At 37.7% G+C, this 21012-nt stretch overlaps 1 protein-coding gene across 9 annotated transcripts in view; it reads right to left on the minus strand.

The window, feature by feature from the left end:
• Positions 1-21012, minus strand: part of Ntrk2 (neurotrophic receptor tyrosine kinase 2) — a 355622-nt gene that overhangs the window by 290938 nt on the left and 43672 nt on the right. For all 9 annotated transcript variants that reach the window (XM_078047396.1, XM_040285611.2, XM_040285612.2 and 6 more), the window contains 3 exons: positions 11347-11483; positions 10716-10848; positions 8054-8359 (listed from right to left, as the gene is read on the minus strand). In XM_078047396.1, coding sequence (XP_077903522.1) covers positions 8054-8359; positions 10716-10848; positions 11347-11483 — 576 coding nt within the window. The remainder of the gene's footprint in view (positions 1-8053; positions 8360-10715; positions 10849-11346; positions 11484-21012) is intronic.

Raw genomic sequence — 21012 nt, forward strand, 5'->3', positions numbered from 1 at the left:
CTTCACTTTTCTCTGTAACAAAAGAGTCTTCCATAGGACAGGGGAGGATAATAGGATCGGCTCTGGCAACTCTTCAGGAGCTTCAGAAAGCATAATTAATTAACATTAGTCCTCTTGAGATATAAAGAGCTATTTGAGTATAAGTCTTAATTATCATGATTATCATGAGTCTGTGGCCAAACCATACTTTCTTCTGTTATTTAAGGCAGAAAAAGCAGGTAGAACTTTCTCTATCCCCCCACTCCCCACCACCTTGGGCAAGAAACAAGTTCCCACAAATGACTTAGGTACATGTGGTAGTGGGGTGGGGGATACATTTCTTAATGTGTAAATTTGGGAGAAATTTCCTGTCCCTATGTTAATCCGCCTAAGTAAGATCAAATCTAAATCGGCCAGTTTGGGGGCAATTCTAAGTTGCTATAGAGGGATCTAGTTCACACAGACGTCATAAATCTTTTGATAAAACGGCACGGAAGAAGCAGTGGGAAAAATTCTCCCAATATTTATAGTTTGTTCCTGACACGCATTCACATAGGAGAAAACTGCTCCCGAATTAGGAAGCATAAGTCACTCACTCCCACTGCTTGTGTGAATGAGCATTCTGGAGCTGTGACACTCTTCCTGAATGAGTGGGCCAGAGAAACGTTCTTTATGCACTGCCTAAAGAATGGGATGCTTCAAAACAAGGGTTTTTTATCATCTAGTGCTCTAGCAAGATTTGTTCCAAGTGTAAAGTATTAAATCTTTTATGTAATGACTTTGAAAAGACGATCTACTCTCAATCAATGTGCTCACACCTAGAGAAATATCTGACTCTCAAAATTCTTGGAACTTGTGCTATCTGATCAGAAGATGCTAACAAAGACTCTGGGTTCCTTTCTCATGACAAATTGTAAGTGATCTCTCTGTGATTCATTTCTGCTTAAAAAGAAACCCTCCTCTTCTAATCTCTGCTCAGTCTCCATGCACATTTGCCTGTTCACGAAGAGACTTTTCTATATGTAGGATTGAATTCCAATGATAGCCACATGGGGGATCAATTTCATCTTAGACAAGTCTTTATTTCTGGCCTGTAAGCTAAATAAGATCCATCAGAATCCTCAGAGAATCCTTAGATAACCTCATGCTCTGTAGGTGTGTGTCTACAACCGTTGTCTCCACTTTTAATTTCACTCTCCTAAGCTGTGTATTGAATTCATCCCACGCTTTGCAAAACCCAGTTAGAGGGCATCTCTGCACACCATCTATTCTGTATTTTTTTCATCATTACAGTATCCTCAGAGCAAATCAATAAAATAATCCTGATGGATGTTTGACCAGCCAGTGGCTCCCCCAGGTTCTTGGGGGCAGTGGTACATTATCCTCACTACTCAATGTGTGGTTCAGGGACCAGCAGCAACAGTAGCACGAGAAAGCCTCTTAGAAATACAGAATCTAAGTCCTTTCCTAAGTCCACCAAATCATAATCTGCACTGTATTGTATAAGTTTGTATAAGTTTTAGTTACCCTGGTTTACAGCTTGCTGCGTTCTATCAGTGTTGAAAGGTTCCAGTGGGCATAAAGGATGACAACTTTTCAATAAAACATAAATCAATAGTCAGATATCCAAATATTGAGACCAGAGTATCTCTGGCCACTGCTGTAAAAAAAAAAAAAATGTTACTGGAAAGAGAAGATTGGCTTTTTCCCTTTGACACACCTTCAGGCCCCATTCCAAAGGGGGATGAGGAGGGGAAAAGAACTCAGACACCAATAAAAGCTTACATTTATCCATTAGGAACTAAATTTTGACTATTTTCTCCATAAAGGGCCAAGTCTAGAATGCTCCCATGATAAACTGACAGAGCCCGTGCTTCTGGATTAGGGAGGACCAAACCAGTTCTGCCATAAAAGCCTTTTCGGGCAGAAATTTTCTCCCTAAGGGCACAAAGCGCGGTGAGAATGTGCAGCTTCTTTATTAGAACCTCAGTGCCTATGTGGAAAGTGACTGAGTACCTGCCTGTCATGGTTAGGAACTGCAGCGGGCCCTTCAGATGTGCTCAACTTCACAACTTTCTAAGTAGGTGCTAGAACCTTAACACTTTAGAGAGAGAGAGAAAGCCCCACTCTGAGGTGTGAGGAAAATTGCCTAATGGCTACAAAGTTATGTAGGTGGTAGAAAATGGCTCGGATTTGAGATTCAATCAGATCTGCATCTGAAAGCCAAGCCCTTCCCACCATGCCAAAGATTCCCTTTGAGGAGAGACTAGGATAACTACACTTAGGATACCAAGTTGAAACACGAGATCTGAATAAGTCATCTGAATCAACAGCAAGTGACAGGAATTTATCTCACTAGTAGTAAACTCTTAGAAGTTCTACCTATTCCACTAAATATTTTCTGTTTAGTGGCTTCCACAAAAAAAGAAAGAAAGAAAGAAAGAAAGAAAGAAAGAAAGAAAGAAAGAAAGAAAGAAAGAAAGAAAGAAAGAAAGAAAAGAAGAAGAAACCATTCAAAAGAGTCCCTTTATTCTCATTGCCTACAATTTGCACATATCTTCATTCAGCTGGGTCCTGCCCCATATGGGGACATCCCTGAAATTCAAAGCTGATCTCTTAGAGCCAGGATGAAGGAAATCATGAAGAGGAGTGGAGGGCAGGATGAAAGGTCAAGTGTTTCTCTGCCTTTTCTATTTTTCAGAGTGGTTGGAATGTTTTCCTTACCACAGGAGCTGTGTTTTATTCCCCCAATCCTATGCCTCACTCCTGCCATGATCCTAGGAAGCAGGATCCGAGCTGTCTCTAGCTATTAACTGTCTAAAGGGAATACCCTTTAGACAGTAAATACCCTTTGTTTCCCAGTCCTCCAGAGACAGCTGAAATCTTGTTCAAAATCCCCATTTCTAGTGTAAAACAGGATGTTAAATCAGACTCTTCCTGCCTCGATATCTGACATCAAAGTGGTTGTGAGGCACTCAGAAGCAGAATGCACAACAGAACTGTGTAAAAACTGTACCTATGTCCTTCGATATGTCTAATTCACCTTGATACTCTCCGTGGTTTCCAGGAGGAAATAATAATAAAGGGTTTATAAAGAAGTTTCTTTGGGGAAGTGTTGCCATGCTATCCCCCCACCCAACGCTTCCACAGAAACACTGAGAGCTTTAACTATGTTCCCTGCAGGCGGAAAGTTCAGGTCTGACTCCTACCAGGCAAGGTGAAGGCAACCTGCGGCCACAGCATTCAGCTAGCATTTGGTTCAACCTCTACAGCCAGAGGTGTCGGGACAAGGGATCTAGAGCACTCTCCCATGGACCATGTGAAAACAGCATGGGGAAAAACCTGTGTTGGAGTGGGGTCTCAGATCTTGCCCAGAGGCCCACCCATAGAGGCAAAGGGACCCCAATAGCACAAAGCTTCTTCCTAGAGAAAAGAACCTGAGCTCAGTTCTAAGCCCATTTCTTGCTTGTGTCATGAGAATGGCAAAGAGAATAATCTCCAAGAATCCACAAGGATTTCAAGAGAAGAAGGTTCAAGTTCCTGCATTGAACATTCCCAGGTCCCAAGAGCACAAAGCCATCAGTTAATAAACTTCCCTGCCATCTCCCACACCCACTCCCTTTCAGCTAGGCAGCAGAGGGACTAAAACCCTAGCAAGCTCCAGCCCTCATCCCATCATGCTAGCCTGAATCTGGAGAAAACTGGCTATGAGATCAAGCCCAGAGTTCTGATTTCTAACTCAGATGGGACATGCTATTTTTCATTGAGATTCTGTCTGAAGCCTAAAAAAGCCAAAGGTTTGTCTATTATTAATCATAAGCAGACAAATCTAATTGGGCTCAGACTTCTCCTCCAAAGCAGTGATACTAACCCTTGGTAACTCATCTGGTATCTTAAAATTTTTTTCTAAATCCAAAGTCCATTCTGGGAGTCATTAAAATAGAATTGCCAAAGGTAGGCCTCAGGAAAGCATAGTAAAAAGTAAAATAATAATGAAAAGTCCCTAGTTGATTCTAATGTGCAACAAAGGATAGAATACCTCTCTGCTGGAAACAAAGACAGACTTCTCCTAGTAAGTCAGTTTTGCAGGCACTAAATAACAAATATAAAATAAAGCTCATATGATCATCACAAGATGTGCTCTTCAGTATACTAGAAAAATAAACATTACAGTTCACTAGATTTCATTCTGAAGATGAAAGTTGAATTTTATGCATGAAATATTCCCACAAACTAACCAGAGTTAAGTTCAATTCTTAAATGTGGGATTCAAAATGGCCAAGGATATCCCTGGAGTTTGAAAAAGTCCTTTCTTGAGAAAGAAAATTACTGAGAAGTAACTATCCAGGTTTTTAGTAACCAACAAATGCAGAAGGCATTGGGTCCCACTGACATCTAAAGATTGGATCGCACCTCTCCTTCATATTAACACCCTGGGTGGTCCCAGCAGTGAAGTCTAAATGACCGCAGCACCCTCGAAAGACATCATCTGGCAATCTTGGTTTGCCAGGCTTCTTTCTCTAATGGCTGCCTGACATCCTCATACTCTGTGAATGGCACCCCTGAGCCAGTGCTGGGCCAATGCTAGCTGCACCATCCTTCCTCCAAGTGGAGAGCACAGCACCAGCTACCCATGCTTTGTTTCTATACCACTCAGTAGCAAAGACAATCAGGACTGACATTAAGAAGAATCAGTCCATCTTCTCCCATGGTCACCAATTTGGTTGTAGGGAATTTTCATTTGATTTTCTTTACATTTTGATTTCTTTCAACACTCTTCATTCTCTGTTTTCAAAGATGCATTCCTAAGCAAAGTGACCATCCCTGGAAATCCATTCTAAACTGAATGAGAAGCAACTACTCTTCAAAACACCAGGTTTGCAATGTTCATTCTTCTGGTTCTGCTGCCTGCTTCCTTCTTGTGATGGTTTGGATGGGAGGTGTCCCCCAAAGGCTCACATGTGAGACAATGTAAGAAGGTTAAGAGGAGAACTGATTGGGTTGTAAGAGTCTTCACCCAATCAGTGATTTAATCCTCTGATAGGGATTAACTGAGTGGTAATGAAGTGGAAGGGTGTGGCTGGAGGAGGTAGGAACTGGGGCATGGCTTTAGGGTATATATCTGTATCTGGCAAGTGGAAACTTCTCTCCCTGCTTGCTGACCATCACGTGAGCTGCTTCCTTTTGCCACACTCTTCTGCCATGATATTCAGCCTCACCTTGAGCCCCGAGGAATGAAGCTGGTCTTCTATGGACTAAGACCTTGGAAACTGTGAGCCTTAAAATGAACTTTTCCTCCACTAAAATTGCTCTGGTTAGATCCTTTAGTCACAGCAGGAAAAAAAAAAGACTCACTAAAACACTTGTGAAACAGGAAACTTGCAATGTAATTAAAAAAAATTTTTTTAAGAATCTCATCAAAAATCCTGGAAGTAAAAGGAGATGAAACTTTTTACCAAGAAGATTTGTAAGAGCTAAACTTCTTCATCAAGTACTACATGATGACAGCAGAAATACTAATGGACCGTAAAGCCATACTTGACCCGTTGTCCCTAACTTCAAAAGTACTATCAGGGAAAAATTCTTTGCTTGTTATTTGTTTTTTTCTTTGGTTTTAAAGGGGGCTAAGAAGGAAAGGAGGCAATTCTAAGAATGGTCATTATCTGAATGTTATGGCTATGAATCTCATAAGTACCCACAAAGATTACATCTCAGAAGCCAAGTGAGGTCAATCTTTAATTGTTCACACTGGTTTATGGCCCACTAGGGCCATATATATCCACTATCACCCTGAGCCAAGTCTCTATCATTTCCACTTTCATTTATTATTCCTTGACAGCTGGTACTTGAACAAACAGTTAAGGAGGAAAACAAAACCCGTCTTGTCTAAAAGCAGACATTTGTATTTTAAGTATCTAATAAAAATGAATAAACGAACAAGGACAGAGAAAATATTTCATAAAATTTAGCTTAATTTTTGCTTTCTATAGGTAAATAGTTATTTCTTTTTAGAAAAATAAACTTGAGAGACTCCAAGATATTTAAATGCCTAAAAGCAATTCTTTACCATCACTAGCTAGGTAAAAATAAACAGAAATAACTGATAAAAACGAGGCCACATGGATAAGAGGAGTTTAGCTCTACCAAATATTAGCACCATATAGAAATGTTCAAAAGAAAACACATCAAAATCCCATCTAAAATAGAACCCACTGGCTTTAACTGTGCAGATATCAAAGGATGCAGACCTGCTGCTGATAGATTTTAAACTCCAGACCTTCAGCCTGAATCAAGTTTCACCCCCAACAGTTTTAAAAGGCCGTTGATGATGAAATTCAAATAAAACCTGAAGTTTAGTGAATAGTAATGTATCAGTGTCAGTTTCTTCACTGTGACAAACGTACCACAGTAACATAAGATGTTAACAATGGGAAAAACTGGGTGGGGGTTTCTGGAAATTCTCTGAACTATCTTTGCAGCTTTTTGGTAAATCTAAAATCATTCACAAATCAAAAATTTATTTAAAAACAAATTAAAAGTTATTGTCCCAGATTTAATCCTGAAGCTGTTTGTCCCACAAATGTGCAGGAAGAAACACAATAATCTAGAGATTTGCTACAGTAAACAGAGCCAAGCAGCTGAACTCCCAATTAAGAAGAAGACTGAATGGGAATGACTACAATGACCAGCGGGGTCTAGACATGGCTTGTGCATCCAAACATGGCTTGTGCTATGTGCCCTTGAAGGGCTGACTGTAAATCAAGCTTACATAATTCCAACCACATTTGAACTCACCAAGGAGACATGTCAGTTGAAATGATGCTCAGTAAATACTAGGGTAATAGGAAGTTCTTCTTTAATAAGAATGACTTCACTCTGGCTTACTGTTGGCAAAAGGGACTTTTTTTTTTCCAGGAATCAGTTCTGCCCATGGCACTGCCCTGGGAGCCACATAGGTGCAAGCTGCCCAAGCAGCCCCTTGTTTCAGATCTCCATGTTTCTGTTTTCCCTTCCATCTGCCATGTCATCCTTGTGTGACTCTGACTAACTCTCAGCTGCCATGTTGAGGAGTTCTATCTATGTATGAGTCCCAATATCCAAACACAGGCTACAGCCCTCACAATGGTAGCAAGCACGAGGGCAAAAAGATTGAGCGGATAGGGATAGTCATCTGAAGGACAGTTATCTGAAACAGATTATTTGAAACATGGCAATCATGCTGTGGAGCCCACGATGAAACTCTTTTGCTGGTCAGAGTGGACCCCTGATATTAACCATCCTTCCCCCCCCAAAAAACCATTGGTCAGATAGGTACTAATCTCTCTCAAAAAAAAAAAAAAAAAAAAAAACAACCCTCAGGATTCAGTAAAACGATGGCTTACTCAGCTTGGCTAAACAAAACAGTACAGGATATTGGTTTCTGATCCATGAGTGAAAATGCAGGATTTTGAAAATCCATAAATGGATAAGCAGCAAAAAAATAAATCTTAACTATTTCATGAGTCAATCAAACACAATTCATCTGTTTATGGTTTTGCCATTGTGGGTGTGAAATCTCATTAAACACTTGAGATAATAACAACAACAACAACAACAACAACAACTCTTTTCTTATGTACTACCCAAACACACTCATTAGTAATCTTGTATATATGAATCTGCTATTCAAATCATTCATGCTCCTATCACCTCCTTGGAGTAGCAAAAGTCCTTGCCTGCCCCTTGACTTGGCTTTGGCTCTATGACTTGCTTTGGCCAATGGCATACAAGCTGAAGAGACAGTGGAGCAGCCCTCGACTTAAGCCTAACAAAGCCCTGCATATTTCCAATTGTCCTCTTATACCCTGCACTTGCCATAGAAGCAGGCCTCCTGGGTAGCTGTTTCTTCACACTCAACCAAGAATTAAGGCATGTGTAATAAAACCACCCAGCTGACCTGCAGACCCATAAACAAGACTAAACAATAGTGTTTTAAGCCATCAGATTTGGGAATGACCTATTTTATCATGATGTTGTCAACAGTTGAATGACATACCTAATTATTTCCCCATATGAACAAGTAAGAGGTACTTACCATCATCAATTCCAGGCCAGCCCATGAAGTGGGCAGAAATCTGTCTCTCATCTTTCCCATACTCATTCTTGGCTATTAAAGTGTAGTCCCCATTGTTCATGTGAGTAGGATTATCCAGCTGGAGGCAGCCGTGGTACTCCGTATGATTGGTAACATGTATTTTAGTACAGATGTATTTGGACTCATTCAATATTGCCCCATTATAGAACCACTGAAGCGCTGGTTTGGGGTTGCCTTTCACAGTGAATGGAATGCACCAGTGGTGGTCTGAGGTTGGAGATTCGAGAAATGTGATAGTTGGTGCAACTAAATTGAAAAAAAGAGAGTTAATAGCATCAGAAAGCTTAGAAATCTCCCCATCTCCAGATTTCTGTGTCATCAATAAGAGATTTTATTCAACCATTGTTCAGTTTAAGGAAACACATGACCAGTCAGTCTGGAACCTATCGGTATTTTGTGTTATCATCAAGGTTGATTTAACTTCCTACAGAGAGCTTCAGAGAAACTCCTTGCTCTGCTCTACTCATGACCCATACATCACAGTCATTTTTCAAAGCTAATCAGTAGACATGAGAACCAGCTCCAAACAGATCTGAGAGATTTCTGAGAGTGGAAAGGGTTCACTTGGCATCCTTGTTGGTTTCTAATATATTTGCCTTGGTATTATGTAGATTCATTACCAAAAATAATGAGGGGCACTGTTTTCATAATACTTCTTCCCTCAATAATCCAAATAACAACAAACTTTGGAAACTTTGGAAATTGTACAGGGAGCCTTGATCTGACATGACTTTTCTAAGACTGATCAAACAGGTCAAAGAACTGATTGTAGCTATTGATAATGATATAGATCTCCTTACACCTAGTCCAGTAGCTTTCATACCCTGCTTCTTGGTTATACATGTTCATCAAATGAAACAGGGAAAATTTAAGGCATCAAAACATATTGACATACTCTATGTGGGGTCCCAGCAATGGTTATCTCAGTTGTTAATGTTCTTTATTGTTAATTTCCTCTACTCTTTATCTAAATTTTGGCAGGTAAGGTCAGCTCTTCAGACTGTGATGCCCATGGCTATTTACCTACATTGAGAAAGAATCAAGTCCAAGTGTTTAAACAGATATCTGATAATCTGACGTCACCCTCTCGGTGCTTAAGTAAATCCTACCCAAGAAGAAACAAATCTGAAAAAGAACCTAGTTCACTTTCATCCCCTATAGAAAGATTTCCTGTTAACAATGGCACTCCTCACAACTAAGCATATGTGCAGATGTGTACTGTAATGGGTCCCCTCACTACAGGAAGTGCAATATTATGTGACATAAATTTGCAAAATCTGATCTTTCTTTTTAACAGATATTTCTCACAGACCTTAAAATAGTCCTTGGAAAGCAAAATAGCTTTTAATGGGTTATTCCTTCTATAAAATTTCAGTTTAAACATAATTGAGGGCCTATATCCATTATGTTACAAAATGTGCATGCACATATTTATAGATATGTGTTACAACCAGTCACAAGGACCACAGGTTAGGGAAGGTCCACACTTATTACTTCATCCCCCATACCCAGGGCCCACTTATTCCTTGCTCAAATGAGTTTTCAGTGAGGTGCTGACATTAGGACATAAAGTTGAAAACTGGTTACATATGAACGGGAATAACATTGACTTCAAGCTTCCGGATAGCCCAAAATGATTAAAAAATTTAAGTCCAGTACCCGCTAGTCATAGTTGTAGTTGTAAGACTGACAAAAAATCATGGTTGGTGATTTCAATTATTCACTCCAACAAACACACACTGAATGTGTGTTCTGAGTGTTAACCAGTATATTAATACCAGCTATAGCCATGTATCTGATCCTGTGTAATTTGTACACATACTTAAACATGCACAGTCATTTTTTTCTCATTCAAATCCTAATCCAGAATAAAACCTCATTAATTTATACTGTGAAGCTCAGAATTTGCAATGATGTGAAGCATCTATGTAATTTTCACTGACTAAATTTTGATATTGAATGCCATAATATAAAATTTTAAGATAAATATTATATGATTATAATATTAGAAAATAATGCACACATGCTTAACTAGAAGCACTGAAATCTTGTGCCTTATCTACAACACACACATATTTGAAAAGAAATCTTTTATGCAGGTGGTAATAATTCTCAATAATATAAATAGGTCTCCTACCATACCACAAGAAACTTGATATCAAATTAATGAGGTTTTATAGTTTCAATGGCACAATTAGGTGTTTGTGAATGGTCAGCAAATGGTTTAAGCATCATTATTATAAAGATTCATATTGATTTTATAGAGGAAAAGTTTTAAGAAACTAGCTTTATCAGAATTTAAACTGAAACACTAGCAAGAGAATTATCAACTCTATTTGAGACAACAGAAGACATAAGGCATCACACTCAAGGTCAATAAAGAAGCTCAAAAGAAAGACAATGCGTAAGCAAGAGATATAAAGCAGAAAAGAGGCTGAAAGAGGTGAAAAAGGCGGACAACATTTCATAGTTAAGTATGCACAAAACACTGCAATATACTCATTTAAACAAACTTAAGAAGCACCCAGAGCTCCCCAGAAACAAATGTAGGAAAATCCACAATCATTTGCTATTAAAAATACATGCTGGTCTGATTACGTACAATGCACAGTGAGGTTGACAGAATCTTGATCTTCTCCTACAAGATTTTCTGCCACACAAGAGATTTGCTTTCCACTGTCATCAGATGAAATATTAGTTATCCTTAAGGAGCCCTGTGTGTGGCTTGTTTCATTCTACAAATGAATTAACACAAAAATAACCTTGATTAGGACTGATCTCAAAGTGGCATGATTTGGGATCTCTTCCCCTAACTAGAGAAATACAGTAATATAAAATTAGAAAAGTTTCCCTTCCTGAATTAGACTTAGACTCAGGTAAAGAGAAGTTGTTCTATTTCTCCAGGTGTCGATTGCTTAATGCAAGGAATTTCCTTAATCCTTGAATTCCCACCTATCTTTCTTCAAAAGAAATGACCACAAGGATAGTCATACTCTTTGCTAGAGATGACACTTAAGAGCTCACTAAGGATATAAAGACACTCCAGACTATATAACTAAAATGAAAATCTGCATTAGTCCTTGCTTTTTAAGATTATATGGAACATAAGCATGCATCAAAAAATCATCATAAATTTCTGTAAGTGGGTCTATAAAATAGCAGATGGTCATCACTAGGTTTAATACAATATTAGGCTCCAAAACAGTCTTATCTCTCTCATAATCAATCCTTACCATATGTTTGGAGACCAGATTTCCCACATCCCAGTACATATTAGGAAGTGGATCGCCTGCCACAATACAAGACAATGTGATAGACTTTCCTTCCTCCACAGTGAGGTTTGGTGCAGCCAAATTTGCGGATGGCAGCCCTTTGGAACAAGAAGAGCAAACAGAAATATTGACAAGTTGTTAAATGCAATATCAAAATCATAGCAATAAATTGAGAATTCTTTATGGCTTAAAATCAATCATTTACTTTCTGAGACTAAAAAAGTGTCAAACTAATAAAATTTATAGAAGTAATTTGGACAAAGAGTGTGCAGTAACAAGATTTGAAAACAAATTTTTATATTTCTGAAAAATACCTCTCTAGAAAAGCATTTTATTAAAACAAAAAGAGCCCCACTAGTTTATAGTGCTATGTTCTACCTCTTCTCTGTTCTTCAGTTATTAATCTAGTTTTTTTTGCACATAAATAAGCACTGTACCTATGAGCCAACATCTAAACACATTTATTTCCTCCACTTCCTCCTATCTATACTTTCATAGTCAAAAACCCAAGAGCAAGATGCATCTGTATATTTTGCATAAATCTGTTTCTTACATTAAGTAACTCTCATAGATCTAACCCATGCTCAGCCCTACAGTTTAAGAGTCAGGCTATTGAAAAAAATGTAGTTTCAAAGCATTTTTCAAAGATGAAATTTGAATTATCATGGTGTTAGGATATCTCAAAGCTATATAAATCATAATTTTCACTGTTAAAATCGGTCATCCTATTTACAATATGATGGAAACAATTATATGAAACCTTATTACATGAAATGTATCTTTTGAGGGGAGAAAACCCTAAAAATGTATTTATTATCAGATAGAATTTTGAACCTTATAAACATTTTCTAACATTTTAGCAGAGCATCCTCTTCCTACTCTTAGCTTTCAAAAGGTTGGTGTTTTTCTTTTTAACTCATGCTGCTACCACTTCATCAGAGTATCATACCTATTAGGAATGTGCATTGCTTTAAACTACATAGAAATCATAGTATTTTTTCTTTATTAAATTATTTACTTATTCTAATTTGTTATACATGATGGAAGAATGCAATTCATTTCATATGACAGTATACAGCACAATTTTTCAAGTCACTGGTTGTATACAAAGTATTTTCACACCATTCGTGTCTTCATACATGTACTTAGGGTAATGATATCTTACTCTTTCCACAGTCATTCCTACTCCCTTGCACACCCCCTTCCCCTCCCTCCCCTTTGCCCTATCTAAAGTTCCTCCATTCCTCTCATGCTCCCCCCACCACCCCACAAATCACCATTATGAGTCAGTATCCTCATACCAGAGAAAACATTTGACCTTTGTTTTTTGGGGATTGGCTAACTTCACTTAGCATTATATTCTCCAGCTCCATCCATTTACCTACAAATACCATGATTTTATTCTCTTTTAATGCTGACTAATGTTCCATTGTGTATATATACCAAAGTTTTCCTATTCATTCATATTGAAGGGCATTTGGGTTGGTTCCACAGTTTAGCTATTGTGAATTGTGTTGTTATAAACATTGATATGGCTGTGTCCCTGTACTATGCTGTTTTTAAGTCCTTTGGGTATAAACAAAGGAGTGAGATAGCTAGGTCAAATGGTGGTTCCATTCCAAGTTTTCCAAGGAATCTCCATACTGCCTTCCATATTGGCTGCACCAATTTGCAGTCCCACCCGCAATGTATAAGTGTGCCATTTCCCAAATATCTTCACCAACACTTATTGTTTGTATTCTTCATAGCTGCCATTCTGACTAGAATGAGAAGAAATCTTAGTTTTAATTGCATTTCCCTAATTGCTAGAGATGTTGAACATTTTCTCATATGTTTGTTGACTGATTGTATATCCTCTTCTGAGAAGTGTCTGTTCAGTTCCTTGGCCCATTTATTGATTGGGTTATTTTTTACATGAAGGCGGGTCTCGGAGTAGCAATATGACAGACCTTGACAATCAAACCAATCCCTTCCTTTGTACCAGAAACAGCTAAAGGCTGTATTTACCAACAACTGGGCCCCATGGGGCATTTGATACCATTAACTCAGAAGCAACGTGAAGGTCAGAAAAGACATTTCATCTTCAACAGCTATTAAACTCTAATTAGCCACCCATAATCTGAACTTCACTTTGCTATGCACAACCCCTTCACAATGATGTAGCTCTTACTAGGCCAAGTCATGTTCTTTGTTATTGAAACCAGTCTGGAACAAGATTTGTACGTGCATTGTCTCATGGCATTCCCACCATTGGGAGGAGAGAGCCCAACAAGATCTGGCTTTCATGTACTGAAACCTCTTTGGAACTCTTTCTTCCTGTAAGCATTCAAGACAGAGTAATGTGTTGTCTTTCCCAAGTTTCCAAAGAGGCCCATAATACCTGAGCTGCACCGGACATAACCATTTTCAAGAGAAAGCACAGTAATGGGCCTACAACCCTAAATCTGGACCATGCTAACCCTGTGGACTTGGGTGAATCATATTTTCCTCTCTGAATGTATTTCTTCATGACTTCTGTGACAATTAACCTATTTACTAAGGAGCATGCCCAAGCACTAAAGTCAGTGGTATGATTTGGGTAACATCTTAAAAATATGTTTTATTTTCTTTTTTATCCAAACATGTAGTCACATAGTTTGAAAAATATACGATTCTACAGCATTTGTTAGGAAAAAATATTCAAACTACTATGTGAAAAGCAGCAGTCCTACCTCACCCAAAGGGCACTATCTTCTGCTTCCAGAGGTGTTCATTTCATCTCTTTGAATTTCTTCTTCTGGTATTGATCCTCACCTCACTAAATATCATGCTTACAAAATATCATGCTTATCTGGGTTGCTACTTCTTAGTTTCTCTGTTTTCATGCTATCTACTGACTTCCCATCATAGAGGAATAGAATTAGACTATGTTCACAGAGAATACCAGCCTTCCCCACATGTCTACACCAGACTCAGCACGATCTTGTCTTCACATCTTTCCTCCTGCTAACACTGTAACACTGTCTAGATGAAAAGATAGACTTTATTATGAGTGTCTAAGCTTTACTGATAGCTTAATCATCTAAAATATAATAATTACTGTATTTCATTAAACTTAAGACAGTATTAATGAGAGGATGCAATACTGTTATATGTGCCACTAAGAAAGAAAGAAAAAAAAAGATGCCAATTCAACAATGAGACAATGCTTTGTCACCACTTAGAACACCTATTCTTCTGAATAGTCCATCTAATTTTCTAGTTCTTTCTATCTAATTTTTCATCTTGTGTCTGTTACATTTAAAGGGAGATCACTTCAAGTATATATTTCAGACATTCCTGTAATTCTTTTCATTCATCTAATTATCATTTTAATCTCCAAGACTCTTTTTCTTTCCTGAATATTCTCTTTACATAGCACCTAGTTTTGTTCCATGTGTGCAAACTCTCTTCTGATCTCAGATATTAATAATGATTTTTAAAATTTTTTCTTCAGTCCATACCAACTTTGTTTCTTACAATCTCTTTGCTTCCTCTCTTTGATTATTTTTTGTTTGTCTTTCATATTATAAGCTTCCCTCAAATATTTACTGACCCTTGGATGTTCATATATCTTTAGGAAAAAATGCATATTTATTAACAGTCAGATTCACTGAAGAGAAATGTTATTGGTCTCTTATATTGAGTACAACCTGATGTCAATATCATTAAACTATTTTGAGGAAGGACTAGTCAAATTATTTGGTCCACTGGAAGAATTACTGAGCATTCTTCAAATGTATATCTTGGATGTGAAAGAAGACTGGAAATATCAAAAATCAATATGTAAATCCATCATTTTCTTTATGATTCCCACACCTCAACTCTACATGAAGTTCCTCCAAGTCTTTGTTTTATCCTCTTTGAAGAACAATTCTCCAATCTGCTATTGAGAAAGGAGGAATTCAGACACCTGGACTACATGGAACAAAAATTTGTTTAACTACTTCTCAATATACTTTCATCCAATATCCAGTTATGTGGTCAATATACGCTTCTATGTATTCTCCTACTTCCTGAGGCTGTAGCAATTCTGCAATACAAATCAAGTTTCCCCTTGGCTTTCTTCATTGCCAACTTGGTAACCAGCATGCTCAGCCTTCAAGTCACTTATTACTTATTCCTCTGCTTTTCCGACTTCTAACTTTTTGTGCTTTGTTGACACTCCTATTTTCTTGGTACCTCTATAGTTATCTTCTGACTCTAGATAAACTAGGGGGCCAAGACTTCTGACTCTAGATAAACTAGGCAATAGTGCCTCTTTCCAAGGTATCTTGCCATCTACTACCCAGCTACCCCCAATACAGTTTGCATCTCAAATACAAAGCTCTGGGACACCATCATAATATATATAACATTTTATATTCTGAAAAGAGAATGGTTAAAATAAAGAGATTTAAACAGGATATGCTATGTCTTAGTTTTCGTTATAAAATTTAAAGTAGCTTTTTTCTTGGAGCTTAAGCTTATATGATTAATAGCTCTAAAAATTTTTAGTTACAGTAGTAATAATACTTGCATTTATTGGGCATTCACTGAACCAGATACTCTTGTCTAGTACTTTAGTGTTTTACTGAATCCTTGCAACTAATCTTGAAGGCAAGTATTTTGTCCTTACTTAATGAAACACTTGAGTTTTGGAAACACGAAATATATCTTCTAGAGTTGCCCAAGCACATTTTGAACTGAGATTTAAACCCAAAGTTCAGCGTCTTTACCACCATAGTTCTCCACCTCCAGGGGCTGCACACATCCGTCTTTGTACAGACTTACTGCATTTCCATGATCTTAGAATTTGGTTCATTTAAAAAAATTATTATGTATCTATTTCATGAAGAAAATGAATCTCTTTATTTATAGAGAAATTGTATCACCCTGTCATAGCCGTTTCCAAAGGAATCTGTGCAAAATTGGCCAAGTCTAGATCTTTTAAATGTAAAGTCTTCCACAAATGAGTAAGCATCTGACTCACGTTAATTCTACAGCATTAATATGCTGGCCAAAGATTCAATAATGGAAAAAACAATCTGTACTTGAAATATCACTTGAGGTTTAATTAGCACAATAAAAATGAATTGGGAAGTATGAATAGCCAAGGCGGTATAAACCATTTGCCAGGCACTATTTCCTGGCTTAATAAGTTTGAAATCAGCACAAGTACATAGCAAAGCCCAGCAACACTTCCAATGGCTGCTAGCACTACCTTAATGGGACCCTGGCTCTAAGCAACGGAGCAGTCTTCGTGGCATAATGGAAACCTCATTGGAGATAACAGATGACTAGCTTCTCAGGCAGACACCTCTATGTCAGGTGTGTTAACTTGAATCTATTCAGGAAAGACATACTTACCTGTAGACCTCAGCAACACCAGTGCAAAAAAAAAAAAAAAAAAAAAGATTCTTTAGACAAGGGCACTCCAAATTTTAATGTGCATAGGAATCACTAGGAATCAGTTAAAAATGTAGCTTCTTCCCTAGTTGGTCTGAGTTAGAGCCAGAGACTTTGTATCTCTAACAAACTCCCTGTTCCTCAGACCAAAGTTTGAGTAATAAGGGTTTAGACAACAGATGTTAACGACAATTGTTCACTAAGCTTTTGTTTCTACAACTATTATTCTTAAAACCAACTGGGGCCTGAGTAATTATCAAGCCCTCCAAACTTTCCCCAATTGTCCTGAGGATATCTAAATTCTTGAGACACTTGGGGAATGGCTGGGCAAGTGGAAGGAACCAAGATAAAAAGAAAAAGAGTTGAACTGAGAAGGGGAGGGAGGGAGGAGGGAAGGGAGGAAAGAAAATAGGAAGGAAGGAGAAAAGAAGAAAGAAGGAAAGAAAACCTTATAAGAAATTGTGTGTTTACAATGCACATCACCATATTAATGGCTCTAAGGAATCCTACTAGCCAGGGGCAGTGGTGCATGCTTGTAATCCCAGTGGCTCAGGGGGCTGAGGCAGGAGGATCATTAGTTCAAAGCCAGCCTCAGCAAAAATGAGGCCCTAAGTAACTCAGTGAGACCCTGTCTCTAAATAAAATACCAGATAGGGCTGGGAATGTGTCTCACGGTGGAGTACCCTTGAGTTCAATTCAATTCCCCCCCCCACAAAATAAAATAAGTCCTACTATATAAGAACCCATTTAACTTGAAGTGGTTTTATATTCCCCAAGCTGATCTAAGTACATTCCATTTGTTTGAGATATGAAATCTTTTGTCTTTGTTATTTTTCTTTAAAACAACTAAACAAAATTTAAAAATATGCATCTAAATTCAAATTCAAAATACATTTAAAGCTAACTATTCATTTTGATAAGAGTAATAACATTGGTAGCTAGTATTTCGGGGGGAGTTTAATACATGCTAGTCTCAATCTTAAGCATTTTCTACCATTTATCTTGCTAGTTATCCTAAAAATCCTAAAAAGTAGATGCTGTTAGTGTCCATTTTCCAGGTGAAAAAGTTAAAGCTCATCAACTATCATAGCTGAACAGCTGATGAGTGTGGGTGCTACCTACCCCCATCTGGGTGCCCTTGGTTCTAACCAACACATCAGTGGCTGACTCCTTTGCCAGATCTTCCATACCTCAGCTCCCACCCATGAATACAGGCTATTGAGTAGGATGGACCAAGGGTCTAGGTATTCCATTCCCTAACTCAAGGTATGTAAGTCCTTGCTTTCTAATAACGGAGAAGAACAAATCTCTAGTATTTTTGGGTTATTAACTCTGTTGGTCAATTTTGAGTTTTATTTTTCAGTATTCATTAGGAAGTTTAGATTGTGTTCTTTATCAACTTGTCTCAGTGATTCTTCACTCTGTTCATTCCATGTTGGGTCACCATTCCATGTATATAAAAACATTCAGGTAAATTATGATTTTTGTCTCCTCTTTCTCTGTTTCTCCCCCACCCCTTTCCCTCCTCTCACTTCTATGTATGCATTATTAAAAAAAATTAAACACACAACCTCTCTGTTAATTTTCACTTGGCAGAATATTAAAAGTATATAATTTCTATTCTTTTATCTTTGTGGCATATCTTCCAAATTCTTTGTCTCCTAAATAGACATATTCCACAACCAGGAATGAAGCCAGAATGAGCTTGACCTATTTAGAACTGACTGCTTTACACCTGGTTGCAAAAATGACAGAAAATTAGCAAAATGACTTTCCAAGCTCAAATTGGAAATCATGTTTCTAAGCTTATATGAGCCATGTCAGAGTAGTGACAGCTACCATATAACTACCAAACACAAAAATTTAAACAGCAGCTGACAGATTTTAAAGAAATACAGCTTCAGTTGGCATTCTAGAAAGATAAAGAAAAGCAACAATCCACTGGTTTGCTTTATTTTAGGAGATTAAATCTTATCTCTAATAAAATTAAAGCAAATCAATACACTGAAGTGGACTTTATTTTTTCAAGAAGAAAAACATCAATATGGTTAAGATGCTATACCAACCTAACTCCACACAGAGCATCAGAATAGCATTTCCTTTTCATCAGTGATGGCTAACAAAGTTAAATTACTAACAGCCTATTTTCCTGGTTTAAAACAAACAAAAGAAGGAGTATGTACAATATGCTAAACAGACATGTGTGCTACAAACTGTGGCTGAAAACAGAAGTGAATATTAACAAATCATTAGAATCAATTTAATTCCAGGAACCAGGCCTCTTCTCCCAGGCACCTGTGGACTGATCTTCACTATCATAAATAGTGATGTATTTTAAGGAGTCTCTCCACTAAAAGTCTGAGGGTTGAAAAAGTAAAAAATTTCAATTGAAATAACCATGAAACCAAAGGTAGATCCATGGGACTATTCAGGATGTTTTATGTACTACGTACACAATTCTTCCACCATCAAATGAATTGCCCACCTTATATCCACTGAGGGGCTATTCCTCTCTATGGTAACTAGTTACTAGTGAAATGGGCTGAGGGATTGTTTTATATGACCCAGAGGAATACTACGTTTCTTAAATAAAGTCACCATCTACTTAGCATGGAGCATTTCATCCACTATTAACACTTCCTGAAGAACCTCTCTTCCAGATAAGAATTAATTGTAATTAGAGTATTAAAAAATTAAAGAATAAAACTCACTGTTCACTAATCCCATTCACCCAGGGGAAATAACTGAAAAGTTCATACTGCAAGACTAACTGCCAACACCAACTATGTGTACAGAAATTGAGCAAAAAAATTAAAAAGTACTACGCAATAAATAAATTCATCAAAACCACTAAACAAAGTACATGGATATTTTCTCGGGGCGGGGGGCAGGTAGCTTTATAGAGAATGATGAATCAGCACAATCCAGCAAAATTACCTTTCCCCATTAGCACTTGTATAATCTCATTTCTGACTTCAGACCCCACTGTTCAAAGCATCCCTTTAATCTGATTAGGATAAATACTTGTATGTGAACTTTGTTTTGTTTTGTTTTGTTTTCCTTGCAATTAACAAAGTTTTTCTAAGGTTTAAAAAGACCTAGTGGAGAAACAGACCTCAACTTGTTTCACACCATGAATAAATTTACAGTCATTTACAGCAGGTGGAGACTGTTAGAAAAATATTGGAAGACATTTTGATCGTTAAGAGGAATGGTGCAGTTAAGCCTCCAAGCCCCACCTACCATGCTTGATTAATCTCTTGAGAATTTAAGGAAAAAGAAGAAATGAGACTCTTAAAATGCAGTGAGGACAGAAATATCAAAGGAGACAGCCAAATGCTAAAATATGGAACAATTTGCCTATATAAAGCTATTTATTTTTAATTAACTGAAATATTCATACCCCTCTATGAAAAACCTGGTTCAGTCTGATCAGCCATATAATGTGATCCATGCATCTATGACTTGATCAATTCAGCAAACATGGATCAAATGCTTCTTATGTTCAAGAGGTATATTAGGCACCATGGAGAACGCATATTTGCATACAAAGCATAGAGAACTTATTCTCCATATAATGCCTACATGATGAAATGCTAAAAGGTAAGCACTTATAGTAAAGTCATCTAACAAAGAGAAGAAATCCCAATCGCTTTTTCTCTTGTTGAAATGAAAATGGTGCTGTTGAAAACTAAATACAATGACCATGATCATTGGCAAATTATTGGTTCACAATGAGGAAACAGGCAAGACCATACTCTCAGCTGATTCTGATTTAGATAAAAAGTTTCATCCAAAAATGAGTGTGGAAAAAAGATGAACTTATTGAATCTACGACTTAAACACAATGGATGTGTTTTTTTTTTTGGGGGGGGGGTAGTTTTGTTTTGGAGTACCAGGGATTGAAACTGTAAGCACTTAAGCAGGAGCAACATCCCCAGCCTAGCCTGTTTTATTTTTAGTTTTGAGACAGGCTCTCCCTATGTTGCTTAGGACCTCACTAACGTTCTGAGGTTGGCCTCAAATTTGCAGTTTTCCTGCCTCAGCCTCCTGAGCTGCTAGGATTACAAGAGTGCAGGAGGATCGAAAATTTGAGGCCAGTCTCAGCAACTTGTGGGGTGCTCAGAACCTTAGGGACATCCTGTCTCAAAAAACATTTTAAAAGGGGGGGCTGGGGATGTGGCTCAAGTGGGTAAGCCCCCCCCCAAAAAAAAACAGCAC

Source organism: Ictidomys tridecemlineatus, chromosome 4 (genome assembly GCF_052094955.1).
Source record: "Ictidomys tridecemlineatus isolate mIctTri1 chromosome 4, mIctTri1.hap1, whole genome shotgun sequence".
Lineage (NCBI taxonomy): Eukaryota > Metazoa > Chordata > Mammalia > Rodentia > Sciuridae > Ictidomys > Ictidomys tridecemlineatus.